Below are 21,052 nucleotides of genomic sequence, written 5' to 3' on the forward strand. Positions count from 1 at the left end.
GTTATGGTAAAACAGTTGTAGTTTTTACCTAGTTTGTTTATTAACATTATTTTCGTTTTGAATTGATTTTAAATTAGTGAGAAAATAGTTTTTTCTTCGCTAAAAATGGCTGCTGAACAAAATGGCGTCGTAGGTTCTTTGTTGTTTGAAATTATACAGGCTTGGCGAATTCGAGGAAGATTAGCAATTGTATATAAAATATAAATAAGATATTTAAGATCATTTCGTGTCAAATATAGCACCTGAACAAAATGGCCTAGCCAGTTTTATTTGGTGTTATTCTCTTTTAAATTCTACGGACTTGGCAGCCAAAGCACCCCCCTCTCACCATTCTAAATTTACCTGTCCGACACGCGAAGCCTAACCCGTAGCCCGTGTAGATCGATTAAATAGGCGAATCACGCGAAAAAGGATTCGCGTTTGCCCCAATAAAAATAAAACGGGACAAAGCACAGGATCGATTCTGACAAGAATCCGTGACGTCCTACAGATCGAGGATCGGAGGTCACCGGCGGTGCTTCCCCTGACGTCACACAAACGAAGGGTGAGTCATACACTACAAACAACACTCGTACGCGCGTCCCTCTGCTCGCACGCGCGCACGGCCAACGGCCCACTTCATTCTTCGACTTAGATGGGGGACACAGAATGAACTGCGTTCTTCTAACAATTAGCACCCCTATCCCATTGAAGTCGAACTGAGTCATAAAACAACTTTTTTATTTATTATGATTATTATGAGTCATAAAGTTTTTGTTCGAGCTAATTGGTCAGGACGATAAAAGCAAATAAAATTATTTATAGTATAGGCAATTTGACTAAATTTGTTTATGGGAGTGTATTGTTTTTCAATTTAAATGCATTTATGGATTGATTAAGTTGTTTTCAAATACCAATTATTCTTTGTTCAATATCGATTCTGTACAAAATATAGCTTGGTGTATGTGTTATATACTCATTTTAAATTGTACATTTGGCAATTTTGGGTTCTACTTATGGTAAAGTCAGTTATAATTTTATCTAATTTCTTATTAACATAATTTTTCTTTTGTATTGAATAGAAATTTTAGTGAAAATAATTTTTTCTCTCCAAATTTAACTCCTGCACAAAATGGTGTCTAGGTTTTATTCCTATTTTAAATTATACAGGCTAAAATTGTTTAAGATAGTATTTTAAGTGTTTTTTTTCTCTTCATGCATTTATAGATTGATTGATTTGTTTTGAGGTACCAATTATTCCTTGTTTAATGTCAATTCTGTACAAAATGTAGGTTGTTGAGTGTTATATCCTCATTTTAAATTGTACATTTGGCATTTTTGGGTTCTACTTATGGTAAAATCAGTTATAAATTTTATCTAATTTCTTATTAACATAATTTTTCTTTTGTATTGAATTGAAAATTTATTGGAAAGTTTTTTTCTCCAAATTTGACTCCTGCACAAAATGGCGTCTAGGTTTTATTCCTATTTTAAATTATACAAGCTAAAATTATTTAAGAGAGTATTTTAAGTGTTTTTTCTCTCTTCATGCATTTATAGATTGATTAACTTGTTTTGAAGTACCAATTATTCCTTGTTTAGGGTCAATTCTGAACAAAATGTAGGTTGGTGTGTGTTATATCCTCATTTTAAATTGTACATTTGGCAATTTTGGGTTTTACTTATGGTAAAATCAGTTATAATTTTGTCTAATTTCTGACTAACATAATTTTTCTTTTCTATTTATTGAAATTTTAGTGAAAATATTTTTTTTTCTCCAAATTTGACTCCTGCACAAAATGGCGTCTAGGTTTTATTCCTATTTTAAATTACAACAAAATTGTTTAAGCAAATATTTTAAATCTCTTCGTGCATTTATGGATTGATTAAAGTTGTTTCGAATTACCTATAAAAGAGAAAGCTTCCTCGAAATATTGTTTGATGTTCTGCTGTGTGGAATCCGAGGCTGGTAACTGTCTGTAAGCGATTCCAGACGCTTCTTGCGACGGGACCCCAGCCTGGGTAACGTTGAGGACTTTGGTAACGCCGAGGTCCTTCATGAGCTGGATGTCACGGGCGTCCCTCGCGTTGCCGACGTAGAGGAAAGGAAGGACCCTAGAAGGAGGGTGGCTCTCGATATCTGGATTCTGCGGTTCCTGGATGAGGGGGGTCGTCGCAACAGGACTGTCGCAATGCTCCCTGTGCCGCTTCACGAATTCCTTGTGTCCACCTAAAAAAACAACGGAAAATAGTACATTAAAACGAATAATATGACATCAGATTAACAATGAAAAAATATTTTCAAATGAGAAAGTCTTGTCAAGTTTGACCCAAATTTCTTAAGGATGAACGATTTTTTTAAATTTTAATTTGTACATACTTCTTGACACATTATTATTTAATCTATACCATTCGTTGGTAAGCAGGAAGTGTTCTCAGGCTTGAGATATATGGATACTATATAAAAATCCTACTGGGATTGATAGAGACTAAATTCCAAATTCAACATAGAATTATTACAAATTGACCTATTAACAGCTAAAGCCCAAGAAAATTAACATTGAGGTAAAAATTTATTGTACTTAAAAGGTACAACCAGATTTTTTTTCAAAATAAAATAGTGTTTAATTTATAATTTTACTTCCAATAGAAAAACATACAAGTTATTTATTATAGATAGAAAACGGCCACGAGAAAGTGATTTAGTTGTTAAAAAAGACTAACAATATACATATAATATTAAATTATAATATAAAACAGTGTATATACACAGTACGAGGAATGTACTGAACGACCTAAGTAAAAGAGAAAATTAAAATGGTAAACCCACCCGTCCTACTCCAAGTCGGGAACGGCCCCAAGTTTAGAATCAAACAAGGCGATTCTTTCTTCATGTTTCTCCACAAATGGATAAAAAAACAAAACAACAACAATAAAAACGCACAACCACAATAAATACTAACGTAACGGTCTGTTGTTGAACCGGGCCTGAACGATTACTGAACTGAATGCGAGACGGCTGCTGGGTTCGGGAGGGGTTGCTGGTATTAGTCACCACTCCCACCAACTCACAACTGGGTAGGAGGGGTTGAGGACGACAACGTACTAGGTACTACGTTGACGGTTGATCGTACCCAGCCGCCAATGGTCCATCGGGCTCATTACTCATACATATGGATGGATATGGGTTTTGACTCATCATCCCTAATGGCAAAGCTTTACGTGAGGAATCGGACCCCAGCCAAAATCCCTTTTACAAGCTTGATATACAGAACAAGCAACGGGTAGATCAATTGTTACACCCCTAAGATATTTTTAACTATCAAAAAGGGCAAATAAATAAATAACAATAAGAAGGATCAAATCCAAAGAATTCGTAGATCCCGGGGTTGGGGATTCAATACCCACCGTCGCCTCTGATCTTTTTGTCACGTTACCCCTTCCCAAAATAAAAAAATAAATATTATATTACTACAAAATACTCTGCTGTTCTGGTGGAAACGTTTTCCAAAAAAAAGTTTTAAAATTATATTTCCTTAAATAATTATTGATAGACAGAAATCGTTTCGATGGAGTGAATGCATAAATTCAACTCACAAACTGTTTTTGGCAGACGAAAAACATACATGTAGATCTTTCATTCTGACGATGAGCAAAATGCCTGAAGTTGGCTGCTTATCTTCGGATTAAAAATACAAACGCATACTTATCGCCAGTTTGAAAAGAAAAACGTACATGTAGATCTCATTTCAGTATGACAATGAACAGAAAATTTTATGCAATTGAAAAGAAAAACGTACATGTAGATCTCATTTCAGTATGACAATTCGCAGACAACTTTAAGTATTTTACTCAATGTCAGAGTGAAAAGAGATCTACAAATACGTTTATCTTTTCAGTCTGACGATGAACAAAATGCTTGAAATCATAATAACTACCAGACGTCCGTGAGTAAACTTTTTAACTATTACTGTCAGATATACCTGTCTATTTTTAATAAATTATTTTTCCCCGTTTGTCTGTGCGTTTCCCCGTGGGTATGTCTTTTTATATAGCGATATAGGCTTACATTCCAACTAATTCATTAGGTAACTTAAACTTTTTTTAGGTCATAATTATGCATTTATAAGTATGTTTCAGTCATGTCAACGCCTAAACCATTTTCGCCACAGACTCCCCTAACTGAAACTTAAACTCAACTTGATCCTGAAAACATCCATAGCCGTCAGCAAACTCAACTAACCTCTATTGACCAAATTTTCCAATAAATCTCTAATTTCCGATACATATCCTGCTACTCTCTTATTTCTTTTTTGGTTGATTGTTTCTGTGACTCGGATTAATAAGGAAATCATGAACTGCTTACACCTTTTTAAGAATTCTAACTATACCTGGTTGTCTTAAATTCAGTCATATTATACCAGTTTTTAAAGCTGTTGACAAATATTGCATACCCAACTACGACCGACTTTAATTACCATATGCTACCAATTTTCTATGTGAATGATTGGAACTTGTCCTGAATGACTATGCGGAGTACCCAAAAATCGTCATACCTGCCAATTGTCTTTTCCTTCAATCCTCACTCACTGACAATAACAGCTGTTCTCAAAGTATAAATAGATGGACATCTTTTGGAAAGGAAAACTAGTATTTAGGACTTGTTGTATTTACAGTTGATCTCTCTTTCAAATTGCATGTGAACTAAGAACCTGTAGATTACTAGGATTTATAAGGAGTACAAGATAAAGATTTCCTTGATTGATTGGTTCTTGATCACCATATACAATTCCTCCATTTAACAAATTGAAAAGTTACAAAGAATGTTAGATATTATCGATATAAAGATTGGTTTCCTCTATTTACGATGTACAGAAAACACTTGTCGTGCTAAAACTTCCATTTTTACATTCTTGACATTCCATGACCTTTTTCAGCGCAATACTTCACTAAACAATTCTTTAATTAACATTTACCATAGAATCACTATGGATGATGATGATGGTGGTGGTGGATACTTGGAAGTGGTGTTTTTGTTCTCAAGCAGTGCACCCTTCTACCATATTGTACTTTCCTAATTCCTTAGTTCAGTGCAATCGACTCGATTCTTCTCCTAAGGAGTGCTAGGTCATTGACTATTGCTACAATTCCTTTACCTGGGTTTTCTTTGCATCCTAGGTCGAAATTGAGCTTAATTATTATTCGAAGATGGCATGGGTGAATCACTATGGACTCCATTGCCAACCACTTTTGGAGAAAATTAGAAATCTAACTAAGAAGGTTGTTGGTACAGGTAAAAGAGTCAAATTTATGTATATGGGTTAAAGCTCAGGATTGATTACTCGGAAAAAAAACGGCCCTTGGTTCAATAAAAGATACTTCCCTAAAAGAAGATTTACCCATCTCAAACTGAACCCTGTCAGCAGAGAATAAAATGGAAATTCGCAGTCGTCGAATAGAGGAGGATTGACCAGTTTCTCATCCATTCAACACAAGAACATATTTTGATGAAAATGAAATGAGATTCAATCTAATAACCAGTGAAGCATGTTCCTGTGACGGTCGTCTACAACAATAATCAGTCATTACTTCTTGTATGTGCCTTCCTGTGTACTGATGGAAAGTATCCTTAGTAAGTAACCTTTTGTATCCAAAGTGGATGAAAAAGTTTCAACTACGGTTCGTCCAATCCGGAGAAGCAGAAAGAAGAATGTCTAGTTCATCATAAATTATAAATTTAATGCACTGTTCATTTAAGTAATTATTTAAATCCTTCGTTTATTTTGTAACACGGAGAACGTTGTATAATGATTAGAAACACCACGAATGAGGCATGTTGGCTAGAGTCTAAAGCTATGTCCATGTATTATCCAAAATGAACAAATCACACAGCACACAACACATACACACGCACACAGACTCAAAGACATAGAGAGATATAACAGGCATAGAAAAATACATATATCATAAACAGTACAGACAGACAGAAGAAAAAGCACAGACAAACGCATAGAAAGACAAGGAGACAGACATAATTAGTCACAATATAGTGGTAGCACTCGTTAAACTTAAAAAAAATATCGACAAAATTGACCGATTCTTTTGATTAGGGGTGACGCATCGTAGCATTTCCACTACGTTATCTAAGAGAGTAAACTGAAATTTATAATCATATATTTTTGAAAACTATCAGCCCCCCTCTTCTCTTAAAGACGCAAGGGAAATTCTCCGGCAGTGTTTAGAAATTTTTCATCTGTTAATCCGTGGGAACCGGATGATCCCGGGGAGAAAAACGTCCTGATTGTTGGCCGGTGTAAAAAAGAAAATACATATATTGAAGAATTTCTGTGTAAATGGTGAATCAACCAAACCATGCAGGTGGAAGGACAACCAGAATATCCCTGACTCACACGTGCTATCGGTTTTTCCAAACTTATTTTCTTTTCCTCGTCAAAAAGAAAAAAGGTATCCACCTGTTTATAAGTCGTATGATTTATTCAAATTTTTACCTCCTATGAAAAATAAAAAATATCAAAGATAATAAATTTTTATTTATAGCGTGTCTAAAAAAATTATGGAGTCGAATTTACAAGGGTTGGACCATAAAAAACAGATGTGTATAGCTAACAATAAACAAAAATTAATTCATAAGAATACACGACATACAAATAAATCCTCAGCTGAAACGTGTAGAATTATCCGATAAAATATTTTTTTAAACAAATTAAAAATGTCAAAAAAATGTATATTTGGGAAGATCTTTTTAAAAAGATAGTTCTCATTAACAGTTTGTTTTTGCGACGACTAGATTTCAAGCTTAAAGTTCATCATCAGGTTTAAGGAAATTACAACCACGCCTCTCGGGATGAATTGTAAGATGATTACGTGGTTGTAAATCCTTCAACGTGATGATGAGCTTTAAGCTCGAAATCCGGATAGTCGAAAACGACGAACCGTGAGTAAGGTAATTAAGTTCTATTATAGGGTATCTAATAAAAATTTTGTTGTTTTTAACACCTCTAGTAGAATTTACAAAGGTTGGACCGTAAAAAGCAGATAGCTAACTACATAGAAAAATTAATTCATAAGAATATACGACATACAAATAATTCCACAGCTGAAACGTATAGAACTATCCAATAAAATAATTTTTTTACAAGTGAAACATTTCCAAAAAAATGTATATTTGGGAGGAGTAAAAAAAAAAATCTTTTTAAAAAGATGGTTCATCATAGTTCGTCGTTTTCGACTATCCGGGTTTCAAGCTTAAAGTTCATCATCAGGTTTAAGGAGTTACAACCACGCCTCTCGGGATGAATTGTAAGATGATTACGTGGTTGTAAATCCTTCAACGTGATGAGCTTTAAGCACGAAATCCGGATAGTCGAAAACGGCGAACCGTGAGTAAGAACTATCTTTAAAAAAAAAGGTTGAACAACATACCTTTTAACATTTCTACAAAGAAATAGGATTGTATAATTTATAAATTATATAATCAATAACACTTCATCGTGATAAGAAAGTGTGATTAATAAGTGCAGTACTTAAATAATAATTATATATATAAAAAATGGGGTTTTCCAGTGATAACTTAAAATTAGATAAAAAATTTGTTTATTTAAAAATCTAGAATATTCCGTTTTTTCTTGCTTATTGTTTAATGCATTTTAAAAGTACTGAAAAACTAATCTTTTGTGAGGAAGAAAAACGAGGCAATTGCTTAAATTGAAGGCTTTCCCCCTAAAATTTAATACAATTTTATTGCGATGAAGTCACTTTTTCTTCAACAGCTCTTAAGGTGAACTTTTTGCCTTTTCAGGGGCGTTAACGCTTTTTCCCTTTTCGTTCAAGTGGGCGTCGGCGATAAAGCGTTATCATTTATGACTCATTTCATTGCAACGACATCTGCCCTCGTCCAAGTAACCAGATGGCCCGCTAGGTACACTAGATCGAGATGACCTAATTGTCAACAACAAAGATCCAGGGTAGGACGATAACGGTCGATTAGCTTTACGCAATTGTTGTGGTAGTAATGAACAGAATGCTAGCCGATTGAAAATATAGCGCTATTGAGAGTCAACATAAGAGAAAATAATTTATTACACAGTAAAACTGAAGATTATAATCATGTTTGTTAGGTAGATAGATATGTATAAAGAGAGAGGGAGAAAAAGAGAAAAAATGAGAGAGAAAAAGAAAGAAAGAGAGAAAGAGAGAAAGAGAGAGAGAGAGAGAGAAGAGATAGTGAGAGAGAGATTTCATGTAAGAAAAAATGAGAGACCCAAGCACCAACCAAGCACAAAGAAAGACAGAGAGATAAACACAAAGTCAGGCAGGGAAACACCACACACATTATTCACATTTCCATTCTTAAAACATGAACCTGTAAAATAAAAGAGACAATTTGAAGTGGAGCAGAATAGAGACGTAATTATTATAGGTTTCTTTAGAAGTATTTATGCATCTTTTATAGGCGCTAACACACCGAAGAAGGATTAAAATAAACCCGAAACGTAGTGGATTGAAAAAAACGGTTGTTTTTTTGAGATGACCTATTATCCCACCTTTAAGAAGGAAAACTCAGAATTTAAACTGTTGAGGTCAAAATAAAAGCATAGTTTTCATCAAACATGGTTAGGGATGGTCCTAAAATAGTTTCTGAACGCTTGCAAAAGGGGTTATCAGCAAGGGTGAGGCAAGACTCTAATAATCCAAAGGAAACCAAAAACGTTTTCATCAAACATATAAACTGTTTTTTGTTTTTTTAACAACGGGTACCTACCTGGCTTTGGTTTTGGTGAACCGAATATTTACGGCTGAAGCTATTTTTCCAAATAGTTCTCTTTCTGAACGCTTGCAAAAGTTCTTACTGATTCGTAAATTATAAATGTGCCACCTTCTCCAACGGTGGTTCCAATGGTTTTGGAACGAATTGCAAATCACGAGGATCTAATTTCGGCCGTAGATTCCGGACATCAATTTTTTTCAAGATGACATCTAACGGTGACATTCGAATCACCAATTGTGTCCGATAATTATTGACTGGCGCCACACGAATACTGGCTTTCAATCTCGAATAATTCACAATCTAAAGAAGCTCAGACAGAATTTATTGTCACCTTTTGCCCATTAGGAAGTACTTGGTCCACAGCTAATGCACAAAAACTGAGGTACATGGCTGATTTAACTATTAATAACAGCAGGTTTCTTAATGGTCATCACAAGACTATAAACGTCAGTAAGAACAAAAGGATCGGTTTAAATCGAGATTGTTCCTCGCCATTTTTAAACCAACTTACCAAAACTAAACGAAACAGCAAACAAAAGTAATTTAAACACACTAGACATGATTTATTGTAGATCTTAATCCAAAATCGATCCTACTACAGAGGGTTCTGATTTCAAAACCCAGTTATGTAAGATTTGTCAAGGATTTTGTCGAAGAAATGCCTAGCGTGATTTATTCTATTTTCCAGCGTGACGAGAACTGAGAAAACAAAAGTGAAAGAAACGCGATAGTGCGCAATTATCCGAATGCAAAAATAATTTGTCGCAAATTTTCATTTGTTTCACTCGCCGTACGGAAAAACTTTCGTCGTACACTCTAACTTCGTAAAATTAAGATCGTATTTTGATTTAAACTCGATATTAACTTTCAGTAAATTTTACGCAATTGCTGGCCATTACCAATAAAAGCAACCTAGCAGGTGAAACATGCACAAGATGAAACACGAAAACGTTCAGTTCAATTGTGCCAGTACTCTGTTTAGTCCTGGTCCGTCAGAAACCCCACAAATAAAGTTTTAAATGTATTTACTTTTTTTATCAAGCTATTTAATACATCAAGATTGGAGTTGATAGCTCCAACTAATGTATTTATACGTTAATATTAAATTTTTATTAGACTCTAGTTATATTTATCTCTTGGTTGCGTTATGACTAATAAAACCGTTGAAGCGTTACACAAAACTTGCTCACTTTAAAGTGTTGTGATTTTGTTTATTTTCGATCCTTACATATAAACCAACATGCAGGGGACGAAAGAAAGTATAAGAAAGAGTTTAAAAAGTGTTTGGTTATTTGTTAAATGTAATTAGTTTCATTGGAATATATTCAAATGGATAAATATATAATACGCTGATGGAAAAATTTAACGCATCACTCAATTTAGTTTATAATTAAATCCATTACCTTTCTACATTAGTTACAGGTAATTAGGAGCTATCGTAGTTAAAATGAACAGCAAATAATGCTTTGTTTACATCCTTTATTTAATTATGTGCTAATTAATCCCATTTGCACTTAAAATACCTTGTGCCCTTTCATTCTGCTACGCTTGAAGATCGTTTTCAGCTAATCTCTCCCTTCTTCATTGATTTCATTTGATATTATTCTTATTCTTAAAATTTTTTCAATGGTTCAATTCAGGCTTTGAGTGAGTATGTCACAATCAGTGCCATAACATTAGTAGAGGAAGGATACAGGAAACGCGAAATCGCCAGGAGACTGAGAGCAAATCACTCTACAACAGGAAGGTTTTTCGACGCTTTAGAGAAACAGGGTTTTACACTAGAAGCCTAGGACACCTAGGTCTCCAGACCAGAGGGTCGATAGATTCATCCGCCATCAGTCGCGACAAAACCGCAGCATTATGTCCAATGAGATAAGAAATGTTTCGATTTCCTCTAGGACTGACAAGAAGGTTCAATGAAAATAATTTCAGGGCCCGGCACCCGGCTCTTCATACCAGATCTGTAAATAGCCAAGCTTCAATTCGCACGGAAACAAGTGAATAGGACATTGAAAGATTGGGGACGAGTTCTCATTACAGTTGAGGTGAGAGTTGGCCTCATATGTTCAGATGGGCGTAATTTCATATAGAGAGCTCAGGAGAAAGGTACGCCTCATGCTGCATGGTTTTTCAAGTGGCATTCCATGGTGGGTCATTGATGTTCTGGGGGTGACATATCTTTGAATTTCCGCACAGAATTGGTCGTTCTTTGAAGATCTCTAACTTCACAGAGATACGTACAAGACTTGAAGAACGTGTAGTGTCATTTGCCCCCCCCCCATTCCACAAATCGGCGACAGATCCTCGCTAATGCACGATAGTGCACCTTAGAGTATGTATTTTGGATGACTAGCTGAATGAGGTAGGAATTGAGAGCTTGGTGTGACCAGCCTCGAAGTCCAGATTTGAACCTAATCGAACAAATTTGGGACCAACTTAAATGGCGAGTACGACGGCGAGACCCACGTTCTAGCAGAGTTAGAAACGTCTGTTTTTGATGAATGAGATAGAATCTTCAGGATTTTACCAGAAATCTTTTCCAATGAGTTTTAACGGCGTTTAACGTTAGGCGTTTAACGGACCTGATTCGTGCCAGAGATGGAAATACTCGGTATCAAAGGGGTCAAACATTTTGACATGCAAAATATGAATAAACCTAAGTACATTAAAATTTAAGGGTGTTAATTTTGTCCAGTGTAATTATGTAAATTTTATTGTAGCTTGATCGTCTCCGATTATCCATTGTATGTTCAGCCGCAATATGCGGTGCTGTATATTCAATTTATGGCGTAATGCGACAAAGCCAGCTAGACTGTCTATAGGTTATCTCGTTGACCTCAACACAATATTTCACAACAATCTATCCCCCGTTACGATTGGCCCTAGCTAAAATCCAACTCTTATCTATATTTATCTATTAAAAAAAACTATAATAAATGTTCCTTACCAGTCTTAATTGGGATCCTCTTTAGTGAGACATTCTTTCTTTATTTTATTTTGCACTATCGTAAAAGTAAAACCAACTTGTTCTTTTTTGTATATAAATCTTTTTTTACCACACTCGATGTTCTATTTATTTATTTAAAGAGGAGTTAAAAGTGACATAAAAGGAAACGGCTCTTTTTTGGGAGCAGGGTGGTCTTGGAAGGGAATCGGAGGCAGTTATGTGAGTCAGTGGATGTGACAAGCGTTTTGGCAAGAGTTAAATACAACCCAGTTGGCCAATTATGGACAACTGCGTTTCTTCCAATCGCAAGGATATAATAATACATCATATAACCCTTTTCCATTTGAAAGATGTTTTTATTTTTTCTGAAAGAGGAGTCACTATGTCACGAACAATGTTGGTACCCACATCGATTTGAGCTGGATGATTTAATTGACTTGTTCTCTTTTCAAATGTAGAATATTCAGTCTAACATTCATTGTGAATTTACATCAAAGTAAAAATTTCGACCTGTATCCTAATCTAAGTGTTCTAATGCGTTAGGCAATCCTGATGATCTCAGCCAGTCTATAAAACTATAAAATGATTTTTAGGTTTTGTTTCTAAGAAAATTCCTTATTCAAACGTTTTTCTGACGCAAGAAGGTTCGATTTCCTTGACTATTTCTACAGAATTCGTGACTTACGCTAATGGTTTAAAGTCTATAACAGCTAATGGGCAGTTTGCTTTCTGTACTGCTATTTTAAACTTTATGAAGAATAATTTTGTAGAAAACGTTAATTGAGGATGCGTTTAGTGAAAAATTATAGATCTTTAGCTCGGGGTTTGAAGACATCGAATCGAGATCAAATCGCGATTCAAGTTGACTCACCTCAAGACGAGCAACCTCTGAAGGTCTTTCCTCCTCCCTCCCTAAATTTAGAGTCAGACCGACGCTGGATTTAGACCAAGCCGAAAACTGGCCGAGTCCACTTCCGAATCCATTATTTTCTCGGTCGGGTAGGCCCATCCGAGGGATTTCTTTATCCTACTGAGGGTTTGTTTAATTTTAATGTCCGCAGGGTGAACGAGCCCACAACGGATGATTCACGAGGTATGACATCATCACCATACAATCCGTCAATACAACACAGCTCTCTGAATAGCAAGAGGGGTAGGGTTGATTTATAAATCTTTTCTAATATGTCGTATTTTGCCAGGAAGGCCAAATGTGCCTTCTGTGTGGAAGAATAAAGCTTGGACCGTGGACAAAGAAATGAAAGTGGATCGTTTGTTTACAGGGGGTTCCTTTTTAGGGTATTTGCAATCGTCTGTTGTGATTCACGGAAGAGGAAGATTATAAACAAGAATTAGGCCGATCTATCGTAGAACGTCGTCGGGTTACCCACTAGACAAACTAGCGTTTGATCACAGGGTAATAGAAAGACTCGTGTCCTATTAGAGGAAATAAAGCCGAATTAATTGGCATTAGAGGCAGAAAAAACGAAGATGGAACGAGCCCAGGTGGCGATGACCCGGAGATCTCGGCTCAACCCCAAAAACGATGATGACTCAGATGTTCTATTTTCCCGGACGGGTGCAAAATAAGCCCCGGCTCTTCCCCGTCGGGCATCATTTTGGGAGATTTTAAATTAACTTCGGGACTGTCGGGAAAAGAAGAACTTTATAAGGGCAGATGGAAAAAATAGGAAAACAGCCGGACAGTGAACCGGTTTGTGACTCAGAACGATTGGAAGAGGTCGCCGGTGAATAACCAAGGGCGGAGTGTCGACTTTTACCTTCACAGACGTCCGTTTGCGCATTTTATTGTCATCATCACTCCTCCTTCATTTATCATTTATTTCTTCTTCAATTAACAATGACTCGAATCTGGACTACTCTTAAACAGATGTCTGCAAACAATAGGTACACAGATTGTAACCAGAAACGTAAAAATGCTGACATAATGTGAGCACGTTCTATGTTCAAGGGTTGATGAGTAATGCGGATATTGATTGAATGTGTTCAGATTTTTATAAACAAACTAAAAATTATTCATTCTTGGGAAGGTTCCAGCCAAGTGCTATAGGGCTACTTATTACTAATAATTCTAAATTAGTAATTTGTTCCTTCTTCATTATTTTGATACATCTATTTGTAGTTTTAAACACAATTGTTAATAATCAGAAAAGCTTTTGGCAGTAGCAAGTTGTTTTTAAACTTCGTTGGTTCATAAGCATTATCCATGCTTCAAATTTATCAACAGTAGTTACTTAACATGTGGTGGAGGGCTTTTATGAATCATTCAACAGTACGTCTTTGATTTAATGCGTGTTCAAATGAATGATGACCGGTTTAATTTCTATCAGGAAGGACATCAAAAGCAATCCAGGCAGGTGAATAGTAATTTTCCACATTGGCAGAGTGAAGAACCGATAATATAATTTACCACGTAGGAGGATATAGAGGTGGAAGATTGTTTGTGAAACATATTGTGGTGTGGGAGTAGGGGTCTAACAGTTTGATTGCCCCTAAACGGAGGAGTCCCAAATTGACTAATGGCCCTCGACACCAAATTGAATGTTTGTGAATGAGTCATTTCATCCCCCTTCGACCAGACACAACCGTAGCAGGGGTATGACACAGAATTTATTTGTAATTAATAAGGGAGGCTGGTGGCAGATCATCCCGAGTGAATCATTTATGAGCCGCCCTATCTCTTCATCAAACAGATGAGTCAGTTCTAACGTTTAGGACGAGAAGAGGGTAAACATCTGAGGATGTCAACAACCAGGAGCCTTCCGACTCTTCTCCCCTTGAAGCTCTGGCAAAAGGACCAGAACAAACAGCATTGACATTCATGAACTTCAAACTTAAGACCTATTATGTTACAACGAACATCTGTAATGTCTAAAGTTTTATTGAACAAATAAACTATAAAAAAAACTTTGAAGTTATGAGCCACAACCCACCCGGCCATCATAACTTTGCTCGTTTCAGGTTTAAATTTCTCCCCAGAGTTGAAAAGTTGTCGGACACCGTGTTACTACCAAAACATTATTTAGATTGTCGTAATCCGCAAAAGCCGTGACATTGAATGTAAAAGAATAAGAAAAAATTTGGGTCAGAAACAAAACTTTCTCCTTTGGTAATAGCGGTTGTAAAAATCGGTGTCGAAACCTTCACTCCTCTAACTACTTCCTTTCCATTCCCGTTCTACGACCGTTAGTAAATCCGTCAATTCATGTAATTTATACTCAAAATTTCAATATGAATCAAATTTAAACAGAAAAAAGTGTATAACTTTTACGCGAGCATCAAATTTTTTGTTGTACTTACAGAAACAACTGACAAAATCGTACCTGAATGGGTTTTCGCCTTGGATTTTTTAATCGACAACAATATAAACACTCAGAAAATTCAAAAATCTTACTTAAGAAAATAACATTGGTCAACAAGTTAAGGAATTTTTGCAAGTAACAGTTAGGCGGAGGAAAGTTTCCATGTCCTTGGTCGGCTGGTTAAGGTCTCCGGCCGTTCCTCTCCTTCGTTCCTGGCGTGACTCATTCTCATCTTTAAAGCCTTACATCATCAATTCTCGAGCCTTATTTATCTCCACTGTTCTAGTGCGCATTTTGAACTGTAATCCGTTCCAAAACACCATTTGGTCAGTTTTTGTGTACTATGTTATTAATTAATTTCACTCTATTTGGAGTCACATAAATATCATGATTTTTAATAATTAAATATGAAGTTAATTTAAAAAAAGAGTGTTTTCTACTCTAACGAAATTCATCTCGACAAAGTAGACATTTGTAGCACGCATTTTGGACTGTAGTCCACTGAAGCATGAATTTCCAAAACACCACTGGCCCTGACTCTTATGATTCCTTTTTCTCTATATAGGAGTCACATGAAAATCATTATTATATTTAATCAATGAAAATAGATTAATTAAAAGCAAGAAGTGTTTTCTACTCAAACGAAATAGATATCGAACAAGTAGACATATTTGACCTTTATTTTTTAATAACCCTCTTATCATAAACTCTGATTCAGTTTGTAGCACTTCATGGAGAAATATTTGTCTTTCACTATCGAGGAATTTCCCCCAAGGGAAAAAAGAATGATTCATCATCTCAATAGATAATGATGGAAGGCCGGTAATTAATAGAAGCCATGATAGAATCGAATGGCATGTTCGAGTCTTCAGCCACCTCGATGAGAATCAACTTAAGAGAGAGTGAAAGCTGTTCCATGAGTCATGCCACTTCCCACACGAGCGAAACCTTGCTACAAGAATCTGAACACATTGATAAAAGATTGGTCAAGAAAAGGACAAAGTTTTTTTTTTATAATTAAAATATTACTTTGTTATAGATGAATTTCATGTTGTTTTGATGGTGAAACGAGGCTTGTATGAAAGCAAAACATTTTGGATCTTGACGACAGCCGTTCACAAAAATAAAAAAAAAGACTTCCTTGACAAAATCTTCCAACGTAGAAATGTGTAGAGCACGATAAAGAAAATGTTTTTCTGAAACCTACATCACATCCGACCGCATCTCACGATATCTGAATAACAATCTTCCACTTATAAGCTAAAATATCTGTAAAACTTGTCTGCTAAGGTCAAAGTTCTTGTCTGGTATAGACGTGTATCACGAGCATTGTGTAGGATCTATTCTCTCCACTGCCTAATTTATCAGTATATGCAAACTAAAAGAATAAGCAAATGTCGGTAGTGGCTGTTTTTTTTTTTTTTTTAATAAATCGATGACCCTTAGCCCCTTATTTTACATCACAATCGTGTGAGAGAACCTGAGTCATCTATTGTCCTGGGAAAGTTCTTTTAACATAAAATATTCGACCAATTTTCAGCTCACAATTCCCCATTTCTAAAAAAAAAAAAAATCAAAAGCATCCTTCAAAAAAACCTTATTTCCTGATTGCCGATTATACAAATTGGGTAACAATGTATAAACATCCAAGAAGATAAAAGATATCTTGGTCACCCAGAAGATACGCAGATTTTTATAACGTTTTTGGCTAAGTGTCAAGATTTATCTTCGAATTCACTTTCTCATTGATAAACAAAGATTATCAAACTTTAATTTTATTTACAATATGTACGTAAGTATTGACTAGACAATTTTAAATTTTTCCAAAGATAAAAGGACGACCTTCAAGCCTTGACGTACGTAAATCTAGACTATGTCGTTCTTGAGCAATTGACAAACAGATTGTGTTTCGCTGAGTCACCTATTTTTTCCCTCGACAAAGCTTATCCGAGTTTATTTTCCTATTTTCCGGTGTATTCCTCTTCTGGCATTGAGAAAAGCTTATAACAAACGCACATTCAGTTAAAACAGAAGAAAAACTGGCTAAGTATAGTTCGATGAACTCGTATTGATTATTAGTAGGCTTGCGACAAACTTGATACATATAATTCGATTTTTTTAAACAATATTTATCTGGAAGATAAAAAGATAGAGAACAAATTGTCCAAAAAACCTACAGCTTAAGAATTAGATATGCAAAAAAGACCATTTCAATGGTTACGTAACTACAAAGCATATAAATCCTTTTTTTACTCTTTATCTGAATTAATTGGATTATCTACATATAATTTTTTTCCAAATCAATTAACCCACGTGTATAATGGTCGTATGTCAAAAAAGAAAAATAGAAGAAAAACAATTAACATGTAAAACGGAGACTATGTTTGTAAGAAAACTGGGAGAAGTTTGTACGTCATACTGTATAATTTATGTCGTTCCTTTTATTGACGGTGAGTCAGCCGGAGGCGATAAAACGAGTAGGGGCTTTAAAAATTGCCAAAGTCACCCGATAAATCGTAATTTCTTGGTGTAATAATTGTTACAAAAAAAATATACGACGGGCATAAATTTGCAGTAGGCAAATCCCGGTTTACAAGCACCCCTAACTACTAGATATTACGCTAACTTAAGCGATTAAAAAAAAAAAAAAAACACGTTTTGTAATAACAGATTTGATTCTGTTTTATGTCGGACAACATAAATCCCGTGTAAAGCCAAAATAAAATAAATCATCAGGTTCCCATTGAATTAAAACGCGAAGGTGTCGAGACAAGCAATAATCTTTACATAATACTTTTTCGTTTTAGATCAAATCTGCTAAATTTTCCAGCCAGTCGGAAATAAAAACACTTCCACCCGGTAGACTTCCAGAAATAATCCGTCTAAACAATAAATAAACGCCCTAAGACGTTTTCAGGGCCCGAGGAGGCACCTGGCGTCCTCCTTCGACACAGGGCTATTGCCAAAAACTGACTCATCCCAGTATTTTTAAAATAAATTCATTAGTCATAATAATTATTAGTTATGGTCCCCTCTAAGTAAACTTTTATCGTTTTTTTTTTAGTAGAACTAAGTATTTATATACGTCTCGACGAAAAAAAAAAATAAAAAAATAAATAAACTTTCTTGGAAAATAAATAATTAGTCATAGCACAAAAGGTAAAGAACAATAAAAAAACCTAGTTTAAAAATCTAATATCTTTAAAAATATAGTTTATGAATATGAAAATAAATAACTAAGAAACTTTAATACTTATTTAAGGCTTAAATTTGGGCCAATGAAACAATTTATGTTACAACCATACAAATTAAACGCTACTGTTAAAAAAAATATAATAACTATTTAAAAAGTTTATGTTTTAATGTTAGATAGAATTGTGCGAAATACGATAAATCAGGCTAAAATGTGTTTATGTCATGTTGCACGTCTGCATGTACATCCACTGGGATGCCAAAGGGATTTGGCAACAGAACGTGAAAAAGAGAGAAAAACGTTAAAAGTCGTAAATCAATCTCCTTTCTGAAGAGCAAAGGTTTAAGACGTTAACAAAGAAATGGGGATGCGGAAGGTATTCGGGTGTGCAGGCCAAACAAGGCTGGAGCTAACTCAAGGCAGTCCGGTTTCGTTGTCTTCGGCTCGTTTCCTAGACAGCTTCCGAGACGATTCATTTTCCTTCAAATTCCGTCGACCGGTTTTGAAAATAACGTAAGATAGGTGAAATGTTTTGAGATAATTCGCGTGTTTTTTCTCGTACAAATAGGTGAAAATATGATGATGACTTACCGAGTAAGAGGACTGGAAACCGTTGGTCTTGGACAAGACTCGTGATTACGAGGAACAGCGGATGGTTATTGGCAATTCTGTCGACTTCGGAGGTGCTCTCGTCGTAAACGATGACCTCCTTGTGGATTCTCTGCCTCATTTTCTCCTTGCCGATAACGGTGGACGCGAGGTCGGCCAGGGTTGCTTTGCCCTGTTCCAGCCTTCTTCGCGAAATGCGGTCCGAACAACTCACATTAACGGATCCTCGTATGTGCGATACGTTGTAGGCGATGAACGGCCGGACGTCGACGATCAGAATGGGAGTCATGGAATTGGACATCCGATCCGCGAGGACGTCGGGGGTTATGCGTCCAAGGGTGCTGAGCACCCACGACCGCTGCAGGGTCTTGCTTTCTATACACGGGCTGGCGGGTAAGCTGGCTGTTTCCAGTTTACACCTCTTCGGAGGACCAGGTTCAGAAAGGCTTCGGTTCAAAGCCAAATGGAGTCCCTCGCGGCTTGCACCCCCCGTCCACCATCTTGCAGCAGTGCCGTTCATTCCACAACCTAAAAAACCAAAACTTCACGTTATAAAAAGCAGATAGTGAGAAGATTAAACTACATGTCATCGTGGAAAATAGAATAGATTATATAACTGGATTTTATGAATTAGCATCTTATCCACATATTTTCTAGTTATGTAAGGTCTCGGTTGAAATGAAAAAGTTAGTGTCACGAGAGGGATTCGAACCCACGACCTTCGGGCTCAATACGCCGCTGCTCTAACCACTTTAACTATCGTGACTTCGATCCACTCGGACACCAACTCCCCATCTCAACCTACAAGCTCACGTGGTTAGAGCAAAGGCGTATTGAGCCCGAAGGTCGTTGGTTCGAATCCCGCTCGTGACACTTAACTTTTTCATCTCAACCAAGACCTTACGTAAAAACAATAATTAATTTAAATATTTTCTATTAATTGTAAAAATCTTGTTTTGCTGACTCTATTTATTATATAAAATACTGATTTCAAATAACCGTCCGAGGAATTCAAAATGGATCACTGGGAATATCGCAACGGATCTCCACAATGAATGAAAGATCTGCTTATCTCAATTTTTTAACGCGGATTTTTTTTCAAACATTTTTCGTAAGTAAACCACATAATGACAGAGGAACAGCTCGGATAGCGAAATAATAGTAAAAACACATTCAAAGGATGAAGAGCCCAATTATAAAACCAACCAGCGTGACGACCGGACACACTAAACGTCAAAAGCGCAGTTTTTACGACTCGTTTTGACAGGGCGGCAAACATTTTTATTACGTTTTAATAAACGAACGTTTTTCTTATCTTTTTAAGGTTTAATGTTATCCAAATATTGAGGGGATTTGATTGATCCCAATGCATCGACAATATGCAAGACGACCCTGAAAGGGAAACCCGTTCGAAGTGATTCATCATCCATTTAGCGACCTTCCTTCCTCCTCCATTTGCCTTAAATTCTTGACAAAATAAATCATCTTTGATATTTCATCTTTATAACAGTGACACGGAGCAATTGGAGTACAAAAATAAAACCGATGTCGTTAAAAATTGTACGTATCAATTTCTCAAATAGATTTCCAAATTGTGTTTACTATTGATCAAGGTAAACACAGATGGTGGGATGACCTTGTTCGTCGTGTAACATACATATTGTTTTATTCTGCTGGTGGAGCGAATGTTTCTGGAGAGTGGAGTCAACGCTCGTTGGCGTGATTTATCATCTGGTTTGACGTGAAGAAGATCTGAAGACTACCAGTGGACAACCAACAATGACCATTAAACCTGCGTTTCTTTTTTTAATTTTTTCTTTTTCAATTTTGCGTCAAAAGTCAACTTGACATGAGTTTCGGTAAAATTAAACAAGCGTCAAACACTATCTGAAATGATATTTACGTTAAAGAGACACTGGGAGAAGATCAAGGAAAAATTAAAATAGCTAAAAATAAGGACATCACGTCTGTAAATTGAATTAAATTATAAATATAACCCGACATGAATACACTCAACGCGATTATATTTACTCTAATAAACTCGAGTTATTTTCAGTTCTTGATGGAATAATAAATTATTAGAAAAACCAGCATAGTGGATATCGTGTAAAAATAGTTTTCACCATAAATAAATTATCGAAAATCATTCTGTTGGATTAACTTTCAAAAATCCAACTTTTCTATACGATGGACCTCAAAAATATAAAAAGCAA

General features: G+C 35.8%; 1 protein-coding gene across 4 annotated transcripts in view; it reads right to left on the reverse strand.

The window, feature by feature from the left end:
* LOC106662822 (dual specificity protein phosphatase 10) overlaps positions 1–21,052 on the reverse strand; it is a 76,046-nt gene that overhangs the window by 2,565 nt on the left and 52,429 nt on the right. For all 4 annotated transcript variants that reach the window (XM_014387199.2, XM_014387200.2, XM_014387203.2 and 1 more), the window contains 2 exons: positions 18,822–19,367; positions 1,886–2,209 (listed from right to left, as the gene is read on the reverse strand). In XM_014387199.2, the coding sequence (XP_014242685.2) occupies positions 1,886–2,209; positions 18,822–19,367 (870 nt within the window). The remainder of the gene's footprint in view (positions 1–1,885; positions 2,210–18,821; positions 19,368–21,052) is intronic.

This window comes from Cimex lectularius, unplaced genomic scaffold (assembly GCF_000648675.2).
Source record: "Cimex lectularius strain Harlan isolate CLEC.00 unplaced genomic scaffold, Clec_2.1 scaffold73, whole genome shotgun sequence".
Classification (NCBI taxonomy): Eukaryota; Metazoa; Arthropoda; class Insecta; order Hemiptera; family Cimicidae; genus Cimex; species Cimex lectularius.